The sequence below is a fragment of the Callorhinus ursinus genome, unplaced genomic scaffold, assembly GCF_003265705.2.
Source record: "Callorhinus ursinus isolate GAN/ISIS: 27379988/994484 unplaced genomic scaffold, GSC_fseal_2.0 scaffold11, whole genome shotgun sequence".
Taxonomy (NCBI): Eukaryota; Metazoa; Chordata; class Mammalia; order Carnivora; family Otariidae; genus Callorhinus; species Callorhinus ursinus.
The window spans coordinates 12,602,142-12,623,066 of record NW_027397073.1 but is presented as its reverse complement, the minus strand read 5'-3'; the positions used below and the strand labels follow the sequence as shown (position 1 = coordinate 12,623,066).

The window sequence follows — 20,925 nt, the reverse complement described above, 5'->3', positions numbered from 1 at the left end:
CTAGAAGCTCAAGAAAGATTTAACATTAACTAATGTTATTTAGCACACTTACAGATTAAAAAGGAAAAACTATATAATCATGTCAATAGACGCAGAAAAAGTATTTAATGAAATTTAACACCCCTTCACAATTTTAAAATGCAATGAAATACCTAGCCAACCAAGAACAGAAGGAAGTTCTAAACAAGAAGTAGTTTCTATGAAGAACCTAAAATAAAATTTAGGAATACATTTCCTTTAAAGTCAGAAACTAGACAAATATGCTTTCTCCAGCACCCCTCCATTCATCATTGTGTGAGATACAGAACTGATGCAATAAAGCAAGAACAAGGAGTAAGGGAAATAAGGATTAAAAATGGAGAAACAAAAGAAGCATTATTTGCAGATGATAAGACTGTCTACATAAGAGAATCCAAAAGAAACTGCAAACAATTATAAGTAATAAGAGAGTTTGGCAAGAACACCAGAGACAAGATTAATACACAAACACTCATGACATCCTTATCAGCAACAATCAATTAGAAAATGTAGTTTTTAAAAGATTCCATTAGCAATAGCAATAAACTATGACAAACCTAGGAATAAATCTAAAGCAAATTATTAAACTTCCCTGAAAGTCATAAGACCTAAATAAACAGAGATATATATCACACTCATAGAGTTGAAGATTCAACATCAATATTAATTCCTTTTAAGTTAATATATAAATTCAATGTAATTCATATTAAAATCCTAGAAAGACTTTTCATGGACATTTTAAGCTGGTTTAAAAAATTCACAGAGAAGAATTAAGGTCAAAAAACGGCCAAGACAATATTGAAAAAGTATAAGGTGGGCACTGTCCAAGTAGATATTAAGACATTAATTAAAGCCTTATAATTCAGACACATTAGGATTGGGGCAGACAGAGATAACCACACCAAAGCAATAGAGAGAGCCCCTCCATGTATCAGAACTTGGGATGAGACAGAGGTAGCATTATAAGACTGTGGGAAAGGGCTGAACTATTTAATAGATGGTTTGGGACAACTGGTTATTCATATGGGAAAAAAATAGACTCAAACTCACACTATATCCACAAATGAGTTCCAAGAGAATTATAGTTAACTTTGAAATGTTTAGAAAAAATAGAGTCACTATTTTTATAATCTCAGGCTAGGGAATGATACAATGGGGGAAAAAAAGACAGGAAAAAGTGGTGATAAATTTGATTTTAAAACTCTTGTGACAAAAGACACCAAAAAGACAAAGCTTAAAGGCAAGAAACAGACTGAGAGATAGAAGATAAAAAAACAAAACAAAACAAAACAAAACCCAGTTGAGACAACATCAAAATAAAAGGCTTCTGCAGAGCAAAGAAAACAATCAACAAAACGAAAAGGTAACCTACAGAATGGAAGAAGATATTCACAAATAACATATCCAATAAAGGGTTAGTATCCACAATATACAAACAACTTATACAACTCAACACCAAAAAAAAAACAAACAATGCGATCTAAAAATGGGCAGGGCGCCTGGTGGCTCAGTTGGTTAAGCAACTGCCTTCAGCTCAGGTCATGATCCTGGAGTCCCGGGATCGAGTCCCGCATCGGGCTCCCTGCTCAGCGGGGAGTCTGCTTCTCCCTCTGACCCTCTTCCCTCTCGTGCTCTCTATCTCTCATCTCTCTCTCAAATAAATAATAAAATAAAATCTTTAAAAAAAATAAAAATAAAAATAAAAATGGGCAGAAGACATGAACAGACATTTCTCCAAGGAAGACATACAGATGGCCAACAGACACATGAAAAGAAGCTCAACATCACTCATTGTCAGGGAAATGCCAATCAGAACCACAATGAGATATCCCCTCACACCTGTCAGAATGGCTAAAATCAAAAACACAAGAAACAAGTGTTGCCAAGGACGCGGAAAAAAAGGAACACTCGTGTCCTGTTGGTGGGAATATGAACTGATGTAGCCACTGTGGGAAACAGTATGGAGGTTCCTCAAAAAATTAAAAAGAGCATTACCATATAATCCAGTAATTCCACTACTGGGTATTTACCCAGAGAATATGAACACACTACTTCGAGGAGATATATCCACCCTTATGTTTAGTGCAGCATTATTTACAACAGCCAAATTATGGAAGCAGCCCATATGCCAATCGTTCGATGAATGGATAAAGACGTGGTGTGTGTATGTACGTAATAAAACACACAATGGTATATCACTCAGCCATAAACAAAGAATGAAATCCTGCCATTTGCAACAACATGGATGGATCTAGAGAGTATAATGCTAAATGAAATAAGTCAGTCAGAGGAAGCCAAATACCATGTGGTTTCACTCATGTGTGGAATTTAAGAAACAAAGCAAATGAACAAAGAAAAAGACAAACCAAAAAAGAGACTCCTGACTATAGAGAACAGACAGAGGAGGGGAGAGGTGAGTGGGGGATGGAGGAAACAGGTGAAGGGGAGTAAAGAGTACACTTTAGATGATGAGCACTGAGTAATATATAGGAGCTCTGAATCACTATACTATATACATGAAACTAATATGACATTATATGTTAGCTGTACTGGAATTTTTTTTAAATCCAGGATTTTTTTTTAATCTATAAGGACAAAAACAACCCACTACAAAAAAAAGAAAAAATGATCAAAGTCTACAAAGTGGTAATACGTAGAAAAAGAAACCCCCATCACCAATGTTCATGAGAAAGCAAAGCAGAACCTCCCCAGGAATCAGAGAAATATAAATCAATAGCACAGTAAAATACCTTTACAATCTATCAGACAAGCAACACATAAAAGCCTGATGATGCCATGTTGGGAGAAACGCGGAGCAAGGAGAACCCTCCCACATTGCTGGGAGAGCAATCGGGCGATGTCTACTGAAGTTGATGACGTTCCTGCCCTCAGACCCAGAAATTACGCATCTGCATCCATACCTTTGAGAAGGGATAAGATCAAGGTGAGATAGAAAGAGACAAATTGGAACATTTGCTATAAAAAAATATATTTTTTAAAGATTTTATTTTGGGGGCCACCTGGGTGGCTCAGTTGGTTAAGCGTCTGCCTTCGGCTCAGGTCATGGTCTCGGAGTCCTGGGATCGGGCTCCTGGCAGGCTCCCTGCTCGGCGGGGAGCCTGCTTCTCCCTCTCCCTCTGGCCCTCCTCCCCTCGTGCTCTCTCTCTCAAATAAATAAATAAAATCTTTTTTTTTTTTAAAAAAAAAGATTTTATTCTTAAGTAATCTCTACACCCAACGCGGGGCTCCGACTCCAAGATCAAGAGTCACATGCTCTACCAACTGAGCCAGCCAGGTGCCCCTATAAAAAAAATCTTTTTAAAATGTGGTACACACACACACATACACACACGCACACACACATCCAAGAGAAACTTTTCCACATGCGTGCAAAGCATGTGTGCATGTTGAAGCATTGTCTGCAATGTCACAAAGTTAGAAACAACTATAATATCCTTCAAAAGGGCACTTTAAAAAAGTCAGAAACAACTTTAATGTCCTTCCTTTGAATACTATACAGAATGGAACGTGGATGAGGTAGAGGTACATCTTTCTCAACAGATTAATCTTATACGTATAACACAGAACACAAACCCAATGATATCACTGAAAGCTTAAAAACATTTAAAAATATACAGACTGTCTATGGATACATGTGTGTAAAAGATGCAATCATCCATGGTAATAATAAGCATCGAATTTAAATTGAAGCTGGGAAGGGAGAAGGGGCATGGGACCAGGAGGTGCTTTATCTCTCTCTCTCTTTTTTACAGGTGGCTGGGAAGATCTAAAGCACATATGGCATAAAGATAGGACGAAATGATAACACACATGCATTTGCTATCTTATTCTCCATATTTCCTGTTTGCCTGAAATTGTTCATAATAGAAAAATACTGTGTTCTGCACATTTTAAAGATACCAACAGACATCATGACTTTTCCTAGGGGCCTTCCAAGGCAGCCAGGGCAAATGTCACTCTTATGGACCGATGATGAAGGTGAAGGAGGAGTGGGCAGGCGGGCACACGATTTACCATCAGAGGGCTCGGAGCCCCTGGGCATCACATTGCGAGGCTCACGCCACTCATTCCGTAATTTATGTAACACAGGGAACTGGACCATGGCGCAATTCAGGGTAGGGTAGGCGGCCGAAGGAGAGGACAGCCTCTTCCCTTCTGGAACAAACCGCAGCCTGAGGAAGGACAATGACATAACTTGACAAAAAGGGAAGAAGACAGGCTGCCCCGGTCATCTGACAGCTTTTCAATGAATCTGTAATTCTTTCGTGGAGAGGCTGAGTATTCACTGTGCACCTGCGGAGGAGGAGGAAGTGAGAGAAGTGACCTCCGGTCTGGTCACTTCGCCTTCAGAGCACTGCACCCTGGGCCAACAGGATGCTGCAGTCGGGACGCAAGCCTGGAGATCCGGTCCGGGATTGGTCCCTTCCATGCTCTGCCTTTCAGCTCTTCTTCTTTTCAAACTGAGAAGGTGGACTGCCATCTCAAGGTCAGTGAAATTCTAGAATCCACTTCCCCTGTTTTTCAGGATTTGTTTTCCCCTTTCTTTTAAAATCTCAAAGAGCTTCTGCATTTAATATTTGCACATGGTTTTGAGGCTCAGTCCTGGGACATGTCCCAGCTATGTTCTTTCCCCCTGGTGACATACACCAAATGCCTAGTAATAGTACTTGGTGTCTGGAAGTCAATAAACACTCCTCCTCTGCCCGGCTCCCCAGCGCCATCCCCACTCTTGGAGTCTGGGAACTGTTAGGTAGGGGGGTCACATGACTGTAGCTTTAACTAAGCAGCAGGGAATATGCCCCATTCCATCCCTGCAGTCATACATGCTGCGGGGAGGTTGGGGGGGGCGGGGTCCCGACCAACAACTCAGCCCCTGAAGCAGCACTACACGCACATTTTAGGTTGGAAATAAGAAAGAATTTCCTGGCTGTAGGAACTGCCAAATCGTAGGGTGGGTAACCAAGGGAGGTTCCAGAATCTCCTCTAGAGATCTTTAGAAACCCAATACAACCTCACATATCGGAGACGATTTTTTGTAATCTTGCTTAGAGACAGAAGGACCTGGTGTCTGATCGGTCCTCCTCCCAGGCACCCGATCCGGCTTCTTGCCTTGCCCTACTCTTCTCATTATTATATACACCTCCTGTCGATCTTACACTTACTGCCAGCTCGCAGGCTTGTTTTCATGTGATTCCTTGCCTCCTCACACCTTTCCTTCTTATTTTATGGAAAGCCAGTCAAAGGTCAGAGTTGCCCAATTACCCACACATAGTTTGGTGGTAGCATCAGATACCCAGGGAAAACAGAGCTAGGATTCCAATCCCAGCCTCGGCGCCAAAGCTGGATGGCAACGGAGAAAATTAGCTGTTGCTAACAATCCGTTATAAATGAAAATAGGAGCCTAGTAATTGATTTTAAATAGATTTTTAAAAGAACCGTTGGCCCCATTTCATGAAGAATACAGAGTTTCAAAAGCGTTCATTCCAGGGTTGGATTTTTTTCCCCCTCTTCTGGCTTAAACCCCAAATGGCCAAGATCCGAGTCTGAATAAACAGTGTGGGTGGTGACCGTTCTGTGAGGCCCGGTAGAGGATGCAATCACTTTCTTCCTCGGTTCAGCATTAAATCATGTGAAACTAGCCTGATCGCGCCCCAGAACTTCTGCTCAGTACATGGAGGGCCACATAGTGTGTACGCTCTCTCCGGTTTTCAGGGAGGAAAAAAAAAAATTAATTCTCCTAACTGCGAATGTTTAATTATGTCTAAAGTTCATTGACCCCACAGGCGGCTGTCAGATGATCTTGCGAAGGCCTGTAAAGGCATCCCAGGAATGCAGTGATGTGGGCAGAAACCGAGTGGATTCATGCCACCGAATGCTTGCAACAGGACGGGATCAGCGGCCGTCCAGAAAGGCTGCAGTGAAAACAGGGCTTCAGGATAATCAGTAATTTAATCTCACCTACGCATTTCTAGGCCTTCAAAAGTGAGCGTTATAAATCAGAACTTCGGGAAAGATCCCACAGGGAGGGGGCCCATGACGGCGGGTGAAGTAATTCTGTTTGCTGGTTGTGGCCGCAGCTCGCTGGGGAGGCAGGCACTCGCAATGTTCCCCCCCCCCCCCGCTGTAGAGGTAATGCTTTCTGACTTCCCAGCTACTGACATGAAAAGAAAATGACGATGAAGCAATCCCATTCATAAATACACCGTGGGGCTTGGGCAGACGGCAGCGTCTCTGTTTATTTAGATGGTTTTGATAGAATGCAGCCCTCGAGTGTGCACACAGCGACTGTATGTCTTTGTCAGAAAAATGCCCTACAGCGTGTTCCTCATCCACAAGGGCTGGACAGCCCCCTCCGGGCTAACGGAGGGGAAGGGGACAAGCCAGGTGGCTGTCCGGACCCTGTCTCCCTCTTGTAGTCTCTATCCGGGGCACAGGCCTGGCTCCTGGCCCCCAGGCAATGGTGAGAGCCAGCAGTGGGAACCATTCGGAGACAGGATGGCTTGGGCTTCTTGGAAAGGGGAGGCCAAGGCCCCAGGGTACGCTGCAGCCAGGTGGCCAGCTCCGGGGGCTCTCCTACTTAGAGGGAGGCAGTACGAAATATTCGGGCTTGGTGCTTCCTAAGATTAAAATGACCTATTAGGGGTCCAATATTATTTTTCTTTGAGTTGCTTTCGCACCAAACAGGGTCTATCAGTCAAAATACTACGCTTTCCGTGGGGAACACATCACAACCACCACCAAGCTGCATTCTCTCTGGCATCTTTATCGTTGTAAGTATAGAGAATGCGTGGCCAGAATTTCGCCACTTCTGCTCCTCTGATGGAAGCAGAATGGAGAGTCTCACTTGTTTCGTTTGTAGACTAACCTGAAATTCTTGGGTCCTTTACCCAAATCCGCCACTTCGCTTTTGAATGCACAGTGTGGGTCTGAGTTCAATTCATGTTAAACCAACAGGTATTTGGCAAACACAAATAATGGGGTAGGCACTAGTGGTGATGTAAAAATCAAAAAGGCATGAATCCTGCCCTCAAACAGGCCAGAAACAAAGAGGCAGACATTAATCCTGGGAGGGCTCAGGAAGCTTCCTGCATGCAGTCTTCCCAGGGCATGGTGGCATCTGACCTCAACTTTTACCAAAAGCTCCATGTCCACTTGTACATTGTGGCATTGTGGAGAGGAAAGAGAGAGAACTGTCACTGAGTCATGCGTATTCATGGCTGGGTTCTGTAATTTTACCTTGTTTTTAATCCATCCAGACATTTGAGAGGTCTCCTGTCAAGACCCCTTCTTTAAGGCCCGTACCATTTCATATCCCTTTGGTCAGTGAACAGTTAGTAAAAAAGGAAAAAGAATTTCTTCTGTCTTCCCACCCTAAAGAAGGAAGCCTTCCTTCAAATCTTTAAACATTTTCTAGAAATACGATTTCCCTGTAACTGAAGAGGAAATATATGCTTCCAGATAAAGAAATCTGGACGCTAAGTAATATCCTAAATCACTTCCACCTTTTGGATACTACAATTTATAAAATTCCATGAAGGAAATGACTCTTACTTCTCATGAAGTTCCCACTGGGAAGTCGCTGGGAGCTACATTTATGAAAGCGATATCCTCTTGCTGGTCCCAATTCCTTCCCTTTGTCAGGGGGCCTTCACCGGCTTTGAACCACACAGCAATTTAATTATTTCTCATCCGTAGTAGGTGTTGCAGTCCGCCTTGTCAGGTGACTCTCAGAGTACATGTCTCTGTTACATTTTAAGTTCATGGACATTAGGGACTGTTTTATTCACCTCTGGATTTCTCCAGAGTGTCTATAACATAATTAGTCTTCACAGAATCAATGAGTAAATAAATATCATGGAGATGTCTATGGCAGGGGTTGGAAAACTTTTTCAGTAAAGGGCCAGATAGCAAATATTTTAAGATATATGGTTTCTATCCTAACTACTCAACTCTGCTGCTATTATAGGAAAATAGCCACAATCCATAAACAAATAGGCATGGCTGTGTTCCAATAAAACTTTATTTACAAAAATAAGTGGCACGCCAGATTTGGTCCACAGGGCATGGTTTTTGGACCCCTGATCTATGGTGTTTATCTCTGCCATAAACCTTAGTATATTCTCTAAATTTTCATATGTTCCCTGTGATTATTAGTAATGAAGGTGCAGAAAATGTAAATATTTAAGAGTTGTTTTGGAGCTCCACATTCATGAATCCACTTAAAAAAAAAAACAAAACCAGGAAAGTACATACAGAAATTAGCTGCTACTCCAGGTATACTTCATGGTCCCTTATTTTGTTTATTATATGCCTTTAAAAGGAACAATTCTTATCCCTCAAAAATGGGGTAGTAGTTTTGCCACTGACCGCATGATTATTGAGTAAACTTGATATAAGATTTCAGAGTTACCGGGTGAAGAGTCTGGTGCTGGGGCATGGTGAACTTGACACTTTCCTGGAAAGGGGGAATAAATGCACCCCCCTCGTTCCCGCTCTCTACCAGATCATTTGGTCTGATTTTCCTGCCAAAGGTTATTAATGCAGAAGATACATCCTCCTTTCTCCTGATGACCCTCTGGAAAACATCCAGCTACAAAGAGCACAACAGAATTTCAAAAGTCCAGCAAGCACACAGAGAAGCAAAGGGTAGCTATGGGAATTTGATGAAAACAAGATGTCCCAGGCTGATCACCCTGACCTGGTTTGAGAGTGCCCCGCCCACCCTTATTCTTTCCCTCACTGTCCAGCTACCTTTGTGTAAAATACAATTCTTTAAAAAGGCGCTGGATCTGAACTGTGGTGGAAACTCAAAGGATACAAAGGCGGAAGGTTGACTGCTTGGTTTGGAAAAATTCAACCAGCTGTTTTCGAGGTATGAGAAAATACACAGCAAACAACGTACAAACGAGTACCCACAGACATTTTTGGAGATGAGCTACTCTAAGGTGTGGATCTTGAAACTGTGTCCATCATCCCCAGGGTATCATGAAACAGTTCTAGAGATTTCTTGTAAGAAAGAAAGAAAGAAAAAAATGAAGTTTGAGCCTTTCCAAGCCTCTCTTCAGCACCTGGACCAGGTTCAAAAAATCAGAAGGATTCTGCGCCTTAAGAAAATGAGAAACCACCGATTTGCAAATAGAATAGGAAACACTGACTGCAAATAGAAGGTACGCTTGGGGGCTCAAAAGACCTGAGTTCAAATCTACCAATTCAACCTATGTGACTTGAGGCAAATTATCTGACTTTAAGGTAGCCAGTCCTTTTTAAATACAGTGCTTATATAGATATAGATATAGATATAGATATAGATATAGATATAAAATTAAGGAGAAATGTGTAAAACGGAGGACATACAGTGTATGGCCTAATTTATTGCACTGAATGTTGAGAATCTATCACGTGCCCGTGGTAAAGTGGAAAACGAACATGCCATAGATTCTGAGCACAAAGAGCAAGGGACCGTCCTTTATTGCCTTTTCCGCAATACCAGCACACAACCATCCCCAGTTCCTCTCCTCTCTTTATTCAATGTCCTACCCTTCTAGTCTTGTCTTCTCAGTCACTCCTCATGGGCAACACCCCCTCCTCCTCCCTGCTACAAAACATGGAGGCCATTCTCAGCCTTACACGGAACAGAGCTCCAGCCAAGAGCATCATGTACCTGAAGGGATATCATTTATATGCATTTCTTTCATATTTCGTAAAATTTCAAACTGCTTATATCCCGTGTGGCCCTGAGATACAGGAGTCTTCTTGCCATCTTGGTTGGGGGTTAGACGTATGAGAATCCAGCCAGGAGTTCAGAGGGGGATCACGTGGAGTAGACACCAAGAGCGAAATATAAAGCTGGGGGGACTGTGACATGTCCAACAAGGCTGTTTACAATACTTAGGACAACTTCCTCCATCTCAGTTACAATGGTCCAGGTGACACTCCCCATGGGAAAAGTCACTGACCATGAAGTGTAAATGAACCAGCCACCAGCTGGGAAGGTTGTATGAGCAGCAGAGACAAGGCCCAGGACTGAAGAGCAGAACTCATTACTCATGATCCTCTTTTGCTTCCACCCTGAGAACCTGCCATAAGGTTGCAGAACACCTGATCTTTATTTCCTTCGAATCGGCCTCTTGGGCTGTGCCCACAGGACACAAACGAATGACCGAAGAGAAAAAAGTAATGCATACATCACGGGATGTGTTTGACAAATGTGAAGTTCAACCTAGCAATGAGAGAGAGATGCTCTTAATCTCCTCTGAGGCTCCATGAGAACATGATCTGCTTCCTTCTTCTGGTTTCCAGCTTCTTTAATACCAAAAACTTCTCCTTGAAATGCGAGATCTTTGAAGAGTCCATCTCGAGATTTCCAGAGGGTTCATTTAAGCCAAGTAAGTGGGTTCCTCTGATTAGTGTGCCTAGAACAATACAGGTAAAAATGTCTTTTAAATCACTCATTCAAAAGTTAGCTGCTAAGGAATGCTACTTCGGCTTCAGGAAACAGGCCCATATGAGTTTCTTCCATCAGCCCCTGACAGCATTCTGGGCAAAGCAAACAAAATCTCGAGGAAAAAAAGAAACTCTCAGAGCCCACGCTGGGCCCCTTCGCATTCCTTTTTTAAGCATTACAAGCCTGATGCTAGGCCACAGATGCAGCTTTTGGAGGTCAGAGGCAGCAGGCGGATGTTTTCCCTTAAGTGCGTTGTCTCTCCCTCAATCTGTTTATAGCTGCCTCCCTGTCAGCCTGCACCTCCAGTCCTCACTAAACACACATCCTAAAGGCTTCTGCCCACCACACACGAAGGGGCATTTTTCGGTAATTTGTTCTCTCTTCTAGAAGGAGGAATGCACCCCACTCACCAGGTAATCTGATAACCCATTTCCGGGGTGTTCCCCAGCCATCTTCAAGAAATACTGTAGGAAAAACCCCTGTACAGGGGTTATGTCCCCAAAGTTGTGTGGCATCAGAAAGGGTCTTGTTCTTCTTAGAAGTAAACAACTGAGGTCACATGATGGGTATTAGCCTCTTAAATCAATTGGGTGTCACTGATGGGCTCCCAGGATGGAAGTCAAGAGTTATTTATTCAAACCAGTGGTTTTATTTTTTTTGTTTTGTTTTGTTCTGGGCTTGCAGATGCTCTTCGTACAAGTCAGACCAAGGATCTCCATCTGTAAGTTAATTACAAATTCCACAGCAGGCAAGCCAAGCAACAGACTGCAGAGACTTATCCAAGCTCGCTACAGATTCATCCAGAATATGATCCACCGGAGATGCAGGATAACATCTGAGGCTATTCCTCATACACAAAAGTGCCACGAAACAAGGGAGTTTCTTGGTGGTGACGGAATGGTTCTGTATCCTGATGAGAGGGGTGGTTACGGGGACCTAGACATGGGGTGAAGTGCACATACGGGCCCGCACACCAATGAGTGCATGTGAAACCTGGTGAAATCTGAAGAAGATTCTGGAGATTTCACTCGTGTCAGTTTCCTGGTGTTGGTTGGGTGTATCCTCTACCTACATTATACCTGAAGCTCGAGTTAGGCAAGACACTACCATTGGGGGAAACCAGATGAAGAGTACCTGGGACCTCTCTGTGCTATTTTTGTGACTTCCCGTGAGTCTATATTTATTGCAAAACAAAAAGTTTCAAAAGTGGCATGACCAAGTTAGCACTTGTCCAGCAGTAGCTCGCCTATCTTCACCTAATTGTATTTGAAGGTCTAGGCTGCTGCTTTTTTCTGCTCCCTGTACTTTAAAGCATTTCCTATGACCCTTCTCTAAGAAATGAAGTCAACCTATCTTCTCATCTGTACATCGTGCTCTCTGAATAGGAGGGCCGTGGAGAGGGGCTGCGGAGGGACAACGGGTTCTGAATGGCTCACAGCCGGCTCACCAGCATCAGGCATCACCACCAGCGTTCTGAGAAGATAGTAGCTTTCAGCTGTTTTCATGGGTATTTCTAATGACACAGAGGTTTAAAGAGTAATCAGGTTCTAGCACCAAGAGGCAAACATAGAGATGAGGCCATTGGCTAAGGAACAGGGAGGAGAGAAGAGTCTAAGTCAGGCCAAGACCTGGCTCTTTTTTTCTGTCTCCACAAGCTTCTCCCAGGACTTCTCGTGGCTCTGCCTCCTCTTACAAGCCTGGAGCCAAAGCAAGATCCCCTGTGACACTCTAATCCAAACGTGTCCTCCCCCTGCCCCAGCTACCCGGCATTATCCTTTTGGTTGTCTACCATCGCCTTACCTTTGGCTTTACTCATTTATCAGCTCTATTTCTGCATTCAGATATGAGCTCCAGGAGCAGCCTTCCCCTCTCTTCACCAGCATATCCCCAACACTGAGGACAGTGCGGTAACTATTTACTGACTAAATGAGAAAATGCGTAACACATCTCTAAAACAATGGCCATTAGACCATGGAAATTCTCAAACAGATCATTATTAAATGACACAGAGCCTTCATTAACAATCATTCAGGCTGGTTTGCGTATGCCAAGATCATTTTACATCTGGCTAAGAGAGTAAACATAACAAAAATTCGAGCGGTGGTTTTTAGTGCTAGCAGCGGAGTTCAAGAGCTATGGGAATCCCAATGGAAAGACGTGATTCCTGTTGAATTTTCTGTCTGAGGTAGAAAGAGACCAGTAGCAGGTGAGGAGGTAGATGGGGAGACAGGAATAAGCATCTATCTGAATACACACACAAACACACACACACACACGTGCGCGCGCGCGCGCACATGCACTTTCTCATTTCCAAAGATGTAATGAGATCTTGATGCTTCCTTTACCCTTGTAAGTCAGCCTGCAATGAATGGGGAGTCCCCTGGGAGTGGACAGAAAAGCACCAGGGAGACAGGTATGGTGGGAATGGTGGCACAGGTAGGCAGAAAGAATGCAGAAGGAGCCCCGGTGAGACACGGAGAGCATCCTGGATGGTGTCGCCAGCTCCACTGTGTGGGCTCCTAAGGGTCGTGAGAGCTCAGGAGTGAGGGCTGCCCTGTCACCAAATCATCAGTCTGGAGCTGTCTTCCCCCTGGAATAAAGTCACATCACTGTTCAAAACAGGAAAGGCTTTGGACAACCCACCACACTCAAGATGTCAGAGGAAAACTTTTAGTGGGTTGTGTTTTTAGATGTGGTGAAATGTTTTAACTAAACGATCTGCTTTAGTGAGGAAAAAAAGAACCTTCCCCAAAAGACCCCTTAAAAGCATGGGAATAAGAAGCAAGGAGGCCAACAACCCCCTAACTTTAAAAGTATACTTGGAGCTGAGCAGCCTGAAGTTAGTCTTTTAATACCAAAGTCAGCCTGTGCTGACTGACTCCCCTTTATTTCACGCTTCTCTTAAAAGAAAACAGGCCAGACTGTTTCAGTAAATAACAAAAGGTCAGAGAAATGCTACTCACAACATGAGCAAAATAACGGTGTAACCTGCCAAAATGTTTCCTAAGGCCTCATAGGCAGAAAAATCCAGTGGTGAACTAGTCCACAGACCTGACTGGTGAGAAGAAAAGCTTCATCCAGTAAAATCTGCCACAAGGCCTCCAGCTCATGTCTCATCCATGAGAAACAAAAATAGAGATTATGCCGTAAGGGTCCAGCCAACATCTCAATTCCACGTCCCTCATAAAGAAGCAGGTTGCCTACGTGTGTAGTTTGTTTTTTCAGGTTTCTCTTCTTAGATTATATTTTGGCTTTGGAGCCAAGTGTCAAAATGGTGGTCAAAACACTACGCTTTTACTCAAATGCAAAGTTCAGACTAAATTTGGTTAAATCCCCTCCTGAATGAAGCTTCCGACTGGTTTTACTCCAACCACCTGAGGTTGGGCATCATACATTTTATCTTCAGAATTTCTCTGAGGTTAACAGGATGCAAATACCATTATAAGAGCTTGAGAGAGAGAAAGAAATACATTCAAGGCAGAAGCCAAGACCCTTTGCCCTCAGGATATTGCCTCAATTGATTCTGTGTCAGTAGTCTGCTGGGGTGTTTGTCTTGCCAGGGTATCCCTACTCTTAGCCTCGTAGACAACACCATACTTGAAGCCTTGTCACCAGACTTGGTGAAAAGACTGGATCTCATTCACCTCTTGGATGAGAACTTCCGTGGGAACTTGTAAGAGGTCAACGCTCAGCACATACAGCGGGTGAAGTGAAAAGTATCCATATTCTACACCATTCCTGGTTTAAACCCATAAGGCAGCTTTTCACAAAATACATCCCATGAAATCCTAGTCCAACGAGACGTTACTTGGGTGCAAAATAATTCTGATTCCACGATGAGTACGTTTTCGAAAGGCTTCTACAATTATTTACGTTCCCCCATTTCAGAATCATAATGCACATGCACATATGAAAGCTTCTGAGAAGTCCTGCAGAAAAGAAACCTGTCTAGGTCAGCATGCCCCAAATGATTTTCAGAAACTTTTTCTCAATTAATACCAGTTACCATCCTGAGGAACTAGTGTTTTGCAGAGGACATGTTGGGGAATGCTACCTTAGAGTAATTTCTGATTCATGGCTAATCTTTTCTAATCTGTCATTAAGTCTGATTGATTCTTCCTTCATGATATATTATTGTAGTCGATACTGCCCATTTAATACCCTACTGTTAGTTCCTTATTCTTTAACCTATAGCTTCATAGTATCACGGACTCACAGAAGGTCAGGTCTGGAAGTGCTCTTAGAAATAATCATAAAGTAAAGGTCAACCCCTCTTTTAACAGAGTTGTTAACCAGTGTGTCCGCAGTGAAGGTACTGGCTTAAGATGTCACAGTACAAAACATTTAGTTCCCTAAAGGCAAGGGTTCTGTCAAGCACTTATGCTCTGTTTCCCCATCCACACTGTGGACAGGAATTACAACAGCGGGCCCCAAGCGGGAAGGAGGAGGGAGGAGATGCCAATGGAAGCCACAGAAGGCCATACACACGCACCTCCATCCTCTCTCTTAGCTCTTGAACAGCTCTGTGGGTCAGGTATTTACATGACAAGGAAGCTGAAGACCACACAGTAAGCAAATCGCTGTGCCAGGACTTGAGCCAAGAATAGTCTGACTCCAAAACACATACTCCTACCAGTGCATTCTATTCCCTTCACAAAGAGGCCCTCAGTAAGAGCATGTTGAATCACATATCAAACCAGGAGTCTGCATATGTGAAGTTAGAGGCAGAGACTATGGGCACTACTGCAAGGAAGAACACAAAGGTAGCCTTTGCTTCTCATTAAAATATTCCATCACTTGTGAATGTGAAGAAGAGAGTAAATTTTTGAATTCACTATTAATGAAATGAAAAACTTAAACCGGTGAAAATGGAATCAAGTCAATAAAATAAGGAGAACTAAATTCTGGTATTACTGAACATCACAAATAATATACTTGCAAAGTTTTGCACGACCATTCAATGTTAGAATTGATTGGTTTCTCCCGTCAAGTGCTGACGCGCTTTGGTTATGCCTCATGAAATGCATGGTGGCCACAAGTCCCATTAATGTGATGATGATGGTGGTGGCGGCAGTATATTTTCATTTTATATACCAAGACATCTCCTACTCAAAACTGCTGTAGTTCTGATGGGGGAAAGGAGACTTTCTCCACATACAATCAACTCATAAACTACGAGAGTGCTCTTTTTCATATTCACTTGTCAGTAATCCAAATTTAAAAATTCAGATGTCTTTATTTGCATTTTTGAGATACTTTGAACACTAATAAGTAATTCTTTCTACTTACTAGTGGAAGTACTGTCTTTTGGAGAATTTCTGAAGCAACACGTGGTTCCTAAGTCCAAGTAAAATATTAAAAATGACAGCAGGGGCGCCTGGCTGGCTCAGTCGGTTAAACGTCTGACTCGTGGTTTCAGCTCAGGTCATGATCTCAGGGTTGTAGGACTGAGTCCCATGTCAGGCTCTGTGCTCAGCATGGAATCTGCTTGAGATTCTCTCTCCCGCTCCCTCTGCCCCTCCCACTTGTGCTGTCTTCTCTCTCTCAAATAAATAAATCTTTAAAAAAAAAATGCTCAATTAGAGAAAGACATGTATCATATGTTCTCACTGATTATGAGGAATTCTTAATCTCAGGAAACAAACTGAGGGTTGCTGGAGTGGTGGGGGGTGGGAGGGAGGGGGTGGCTGGGTGATAGACATTGGGGAGGGTATGTGCTACGGTGAGCGCTGTGAATTGTGTAAGACTGTTGAATCACAGACCTGTACCTCTGAAACAAATAATACATTATATGTTAAAAAAATAGTAATAAGAAGAAGATAGCAGGAAGGGAAAAATGAAGGGGGGGAAAGCAGATGGGGAGACGTACCATGAGAGACTATGGACTCTGAAAAACAAACTGAGGGTTCTAGAGGGGAGAGGGGTGTGGGGATGGGTCAGCCTGGTGATGGGTATTCTAGAGGGCACGTACTGAATGGAGCACTGGGTGTTATACGCAAACAATGAATCATGGAACACTACATCAAAAACTAATGATGTAATGTATGGTGATTAACATAACAATAAAATTTAAAAAAATAATAATAAATGCTCTTCAAAAAAAATACAAAAAACAACTGCAATAAACTAACAACAAATACTAATGGTCACAAACCCACAAGTAATCAAATTAAATAAAATACTGGCCTGGGAGGATTTATATTTCTCTTTATAATAATTACTGTGCAACTCAGCTTATGGATAACATGACATTTCAATATTTGTAGAAGGAGAAAATTTTAATTTCAATATTTAAGTCAAGCATAACTGTGTAACCTTAAGAAAAAAAAAATGACTAAGAAAAATACTTTATATTTGAATGCTGAGACAAAGTTTTCAGCCAGTACTAGGTAGTGAATTTTAGCGTTAGTTTATCATCTGGAAATTAAAAACAAAAGCAAGTCATGAACAATTTATCTCTCCACCAATCTCTTATTCCTCAAATATGATTGATGCTCATTTTCCTCATGCCTCAAAAAAGACACCAATGAGACTGTCATTCACTGAGATTTTGAGATACAATGAAGAAGCGGAAATTTACAAGGAAACAGAATTGTAAAATCTTGACCATTCCTGTCATAGCTGAAGGACAGAAAAAGTTACTTTCAAATGAACTGACAACACCTGCTTGACTTTATCATCTGCTTCATTAACATTCCAACCTCCCTTTATGGATTCAGGTTCTACCTATGTCCTCATGTGCTAGCGGGAGAGCTCTCTGATTGGCCATTACTTCTCTTTGTCCCATATCCAAATGAATGGATAGGATCAGTTCTGCAGAGGGTCTGCATAGAGAAATCCTGCACAGAGAAATCTATCAGACCTAGACCCGGACTAGAACAGGGAGCAGGCACAAATTAAGAAGGAAGCAGAAGAAGCTAAACAGCTTCCGAGCAACTGCTGTTTCAAATCTGATTTTTTTAAGTGAATGCACAGACAGCAGATACCAATTCTATAAACAAAACCATATTTTAATGGTAAATAGAATTATTCCTGGGCTGAGTACAGTTTGGATTTGTTCCTTGTTTCCCTCACCGTGACAAAGAGAAAAAAGAAGAGTTGCCATTTCCATGGCGTTTGGGGCGTGCTGGGCACGGTTCTAAGCACTTGCTTCATATTAACGCACCAACAGCGCTTAGAAGGAAGGTGCTATTAGAATTGGCGCTCTGCAGATAAGGAAGAGGCAGCATCAAAAACCAGGCAGCGAAGGGAAGAGCGGAGGTTGGAATCCAGGCAGGCCGCTGGGGTTCACACTGCTAAGACCTGACACCTTATGACCTATTATGAAGTTAGCAGGGTTTACTACTGTGACATGCTTGGGTAAGACACAGATTTCAAGCAGTCACTAATCTTCCCATAAGAATACATTCAAAGTAGTTAATAGTCACTTCCCATGTAAGAATATCTTTCGATATTCTGAAAAGGGTTAAAATATTCTGTGGTCCTACCTCTCTGTCACTTAACTGGGGCCGCTGCCTCACTGGACAGGCCTCCCGAAGGAGATTTCTGAGGGCTAGTTCAAAACCTCAGTGACAGGGCAAACCCCCTCCTGAAGAACATTAGCTGTGTACAGTGTAAATTTGGGGAGAAAGTATTTGAGGTGGTCGTTAGAGACTTCGGTTGCAACAACTGGATGACCCCCTTTTCATTCTAGATAGGAATAACTGAATAATTTAATTGCTGGAGTTAAAGGCTTGTCTGTTTTTAGGAAAATGAGATTTTTATTTGGGATTCCCCAGTATATTAGAAAGATGATTCTTAGTATAATTGTGGGCAAGAAGGAAATAATACACATATTTGTGGCTATGAGCAGCTAACCAGAAGGAAAAAAAAAAAAAGGAAAGAAACTGTCCGGACTTGCACGGTTCCAAAAATTGCTGAATGTTTTCTTTTTTTTTTCCACCCAACTAAGCATTTCTTTCTTATCGGGGAGGCTTCATTTCCCACCTGTGTCTTTTAGGTTCTTGAAATACATATAGAGTTAGTGTTTATTTTCCACCCACTGAAAGCTTGTTTAAGTTATTCTTTCTCTGGGCTTTACTTTTAGGAGTCACAATTTGCTTGGCAAGCTTCGGCGTCAGAGAAAGCTTCCTTTTATGTACAGCAAACTCCTGACTATTTAGAATGTTTGCTTGGGAGATAAAGGGATGCCTGGTGGTTTTTCTGCTTTATAACAATTACCATGTACAACATGATCAGACAAAAACTAAAATGTGCTCAAAATGAATTCCACCTTCCCTTGGCAAGCAGTGCAATCATGATCATCGATGCCAGTTTTTTCATACTCCAGTGTTGTTTAAAACTTCCAAATGTTTGTATCCTAAGTTAATACATATATTTCAAATACGGGTTATGGAAAAGATGCCATATGTAGCCATCCAAACCTCGGCATTGGACTGCCCTCGTCCTTCACACTGAGTGTTAGGGTTCAGTAAGCGAAGATCGGCTCTTTGAGCTGGTGACCAGAGGAGCCATCCTGACAGCGCGCACATAGCACATTCCCTGGACCTCAGCAAAAACCATCCGACGGGCACAAACACACCGTGAGGCATGAGGGCTTCTGAAGGTCACACAAGCGCAGGTGAAAGGTAGAGGGGCAGGACGCAACTCTATAAACCTGAGCCCTGCCTGTCCCTGGATCGGGCTGGGGACCCCGCTGTTGAGTGTGGAGAACTGAAGAGCATGCGGTTGCAAGCTTGATTCCTCTTACGGGCATTTAGAAGAATCAAGTGACACACAGCAGGAAGGTCTCCTCTGATCCCTGCCTTCAGGCAGTTAATGTCATTTCTCCCACTTTACTGGGGCACGGTGAAGGTCCAAAAGAGCTGAGTGACACAGAGCAGTGCAGGTCACCTTTTCCTGCTCCATAAATTACAGGTGACTCTTTTCTGGAGAATGTTACTGGTCACAAATGAAATAGAATGGCAGTGTGGATGGCTGTATCCAGACCATTGCTTCTAATAAACAGACCAAACTCAGCCATGCTGAGGGAGCAGAGCCCCCTTTTCCTGCTCTCCCAGAACTGGGACTGGACCCCAGGAGGACAACAGCACCAAAACCTCAACGGACAAGACTCTGCGCTTCTAACTGGAAGCAGACTCCCCGCTAAGCACAGAGTCCCATGTGGGGCTCAATCCCAGGACACTGAATCATGACCTGAGCCAAAACCAAGAGTCAGACACTTAACCCACTGAGCCACCCAGGTGCCCCAGAAGGAACTCTGGTCTTATTTGGGGGATTTCACAAAACATCTTATTAAAAACAACATTCTCGGGCGCCTGTGTGGCTCATTGAGCGTCTGCCTTCGGCTCAGGTCATGGTCCCAGGGTCCTGGGATCGAGCCCCACATCGGGCTCCCTGCTCTGCGGGAAGCCTGCTTCTCCCTCTCCCACTCCCCCTGCTTGTGTTCCCTCTCTCGCTGTGTCTCTCTCTGTCAAATAAATAAACAAAATCTTAAAAAAAAAATTAACATTCTGAAAACTAAATTCAACAGCAATGCAATGTACTGAAACAGAGTGATGGCTGACATCCCAATCTACAAGTCCCTTAAGGAGAGAAAGAACTTAAGCAGATGGTTAATTAATCAAATGTATTTGATGGGACAAAGATAATCAGTAACCTCATTCTGTCTGAGATTTAGTTCAGTTTGAAAATACTATGAAAATGCTGTTGTCGTGCATCTGTTGAACGCTTAGGCTTGCCAGTTGTAGTACTCCAGCCAAGAAATGACCCTGTTTTGTGACCACTTAAGAAACCAAGAAATTAAGGAGTCAAGTGGTACCTTACTCAAGGGCCTTGTCTACGAAGGTGATGGATCATAAATTCCTCTCACCTTTTTCCTCCATGTCCAGTACCGCACATTTGTGAGCTGGCTCAGTTGGCCTGGACGAGCGGTATGTAGTTAGGGGACAGGGGTCTGTTTATAGCTAAAGGTCACAAAACAGGGCGACCAACCTTCCCATCCCACATGGAGCCTGTCCCCAGGTCTTGAGCATCTTCTGTAGCAGGCTTAACCAGCCACAGAATAAGTGAAGTAAATAACAGTTATGCTCAACATCCATTAAAACCAAATACCTGGCCACTAAACAAGACTGACCCAGGAAACCCTCTATCCAGACGGTGTTCACCAGTCTACACAAAATAGGAAAAATTAGGGGAGGTAGTGGGGTTTAAGTTAAATTCATTCCATTTCAAAATAGTGTAATTTACTCTGAGATTATGTTTTTCCTACCCTTTTGGTGTTAAATGTTCTTTAGTTACCAAGGAGAGTAAATAGTAGTGAATTTCTTAATATCCTAACCCGGTGAAGTAAGAAGTTAACATCTCTATATTGGTCCTTAGAGTTTAAAAAAGAGAGAGAAGGAAGGAAGGAAAGAAGGAAGGAAGGAAGGAAGGAAGGAAGG

General features: G+C 42.8%; 1 protein-coding gene and 1 long non-coding RNA gene across 12 annotated transcripts in view; one reads left to right on the top strand and one right to left on the bottom strand.

Annotated features, from left to right (window-relative positions):
* Positions 1-20,925, bottom strand: part of BCL2 (BCL2 apoptosis regulator) — a 235,803-nt gene that overhangs the window by 158,824 nt on the left and 56,054 nt on the right. Inside the window, exon 3 of one of the 11 annotated variants that reach the window (XM_025886345.2) lies at positions 10,313-10,451. The exons of the other annotated variants lie outside the window; for them this stretch is intronic. Coding sequence (XP_025742130.1) covers positions 10,443-10,451 — 9 coding nt within the window. The 3' untranslated portion in view covers positions 10,313-10,442. Of the gene's footprint in view, positions 1-10,312; positions 10,452-20,925 lie in introns of those variants that run through there. 11 annotated transcript variants of the gene reach the window in all.
* Positions 4,406-11,295, top strand: LOC141373708 (uncharacterized). Its single transcript, XR_012379976.1, has 3 exons — positions 4,406-4,525; positions 10,184-10,424; positions 11,168-11,295. It is a non-coding gene; the product is annotated as an uncharacterized lncRNA (long non-coding RNA).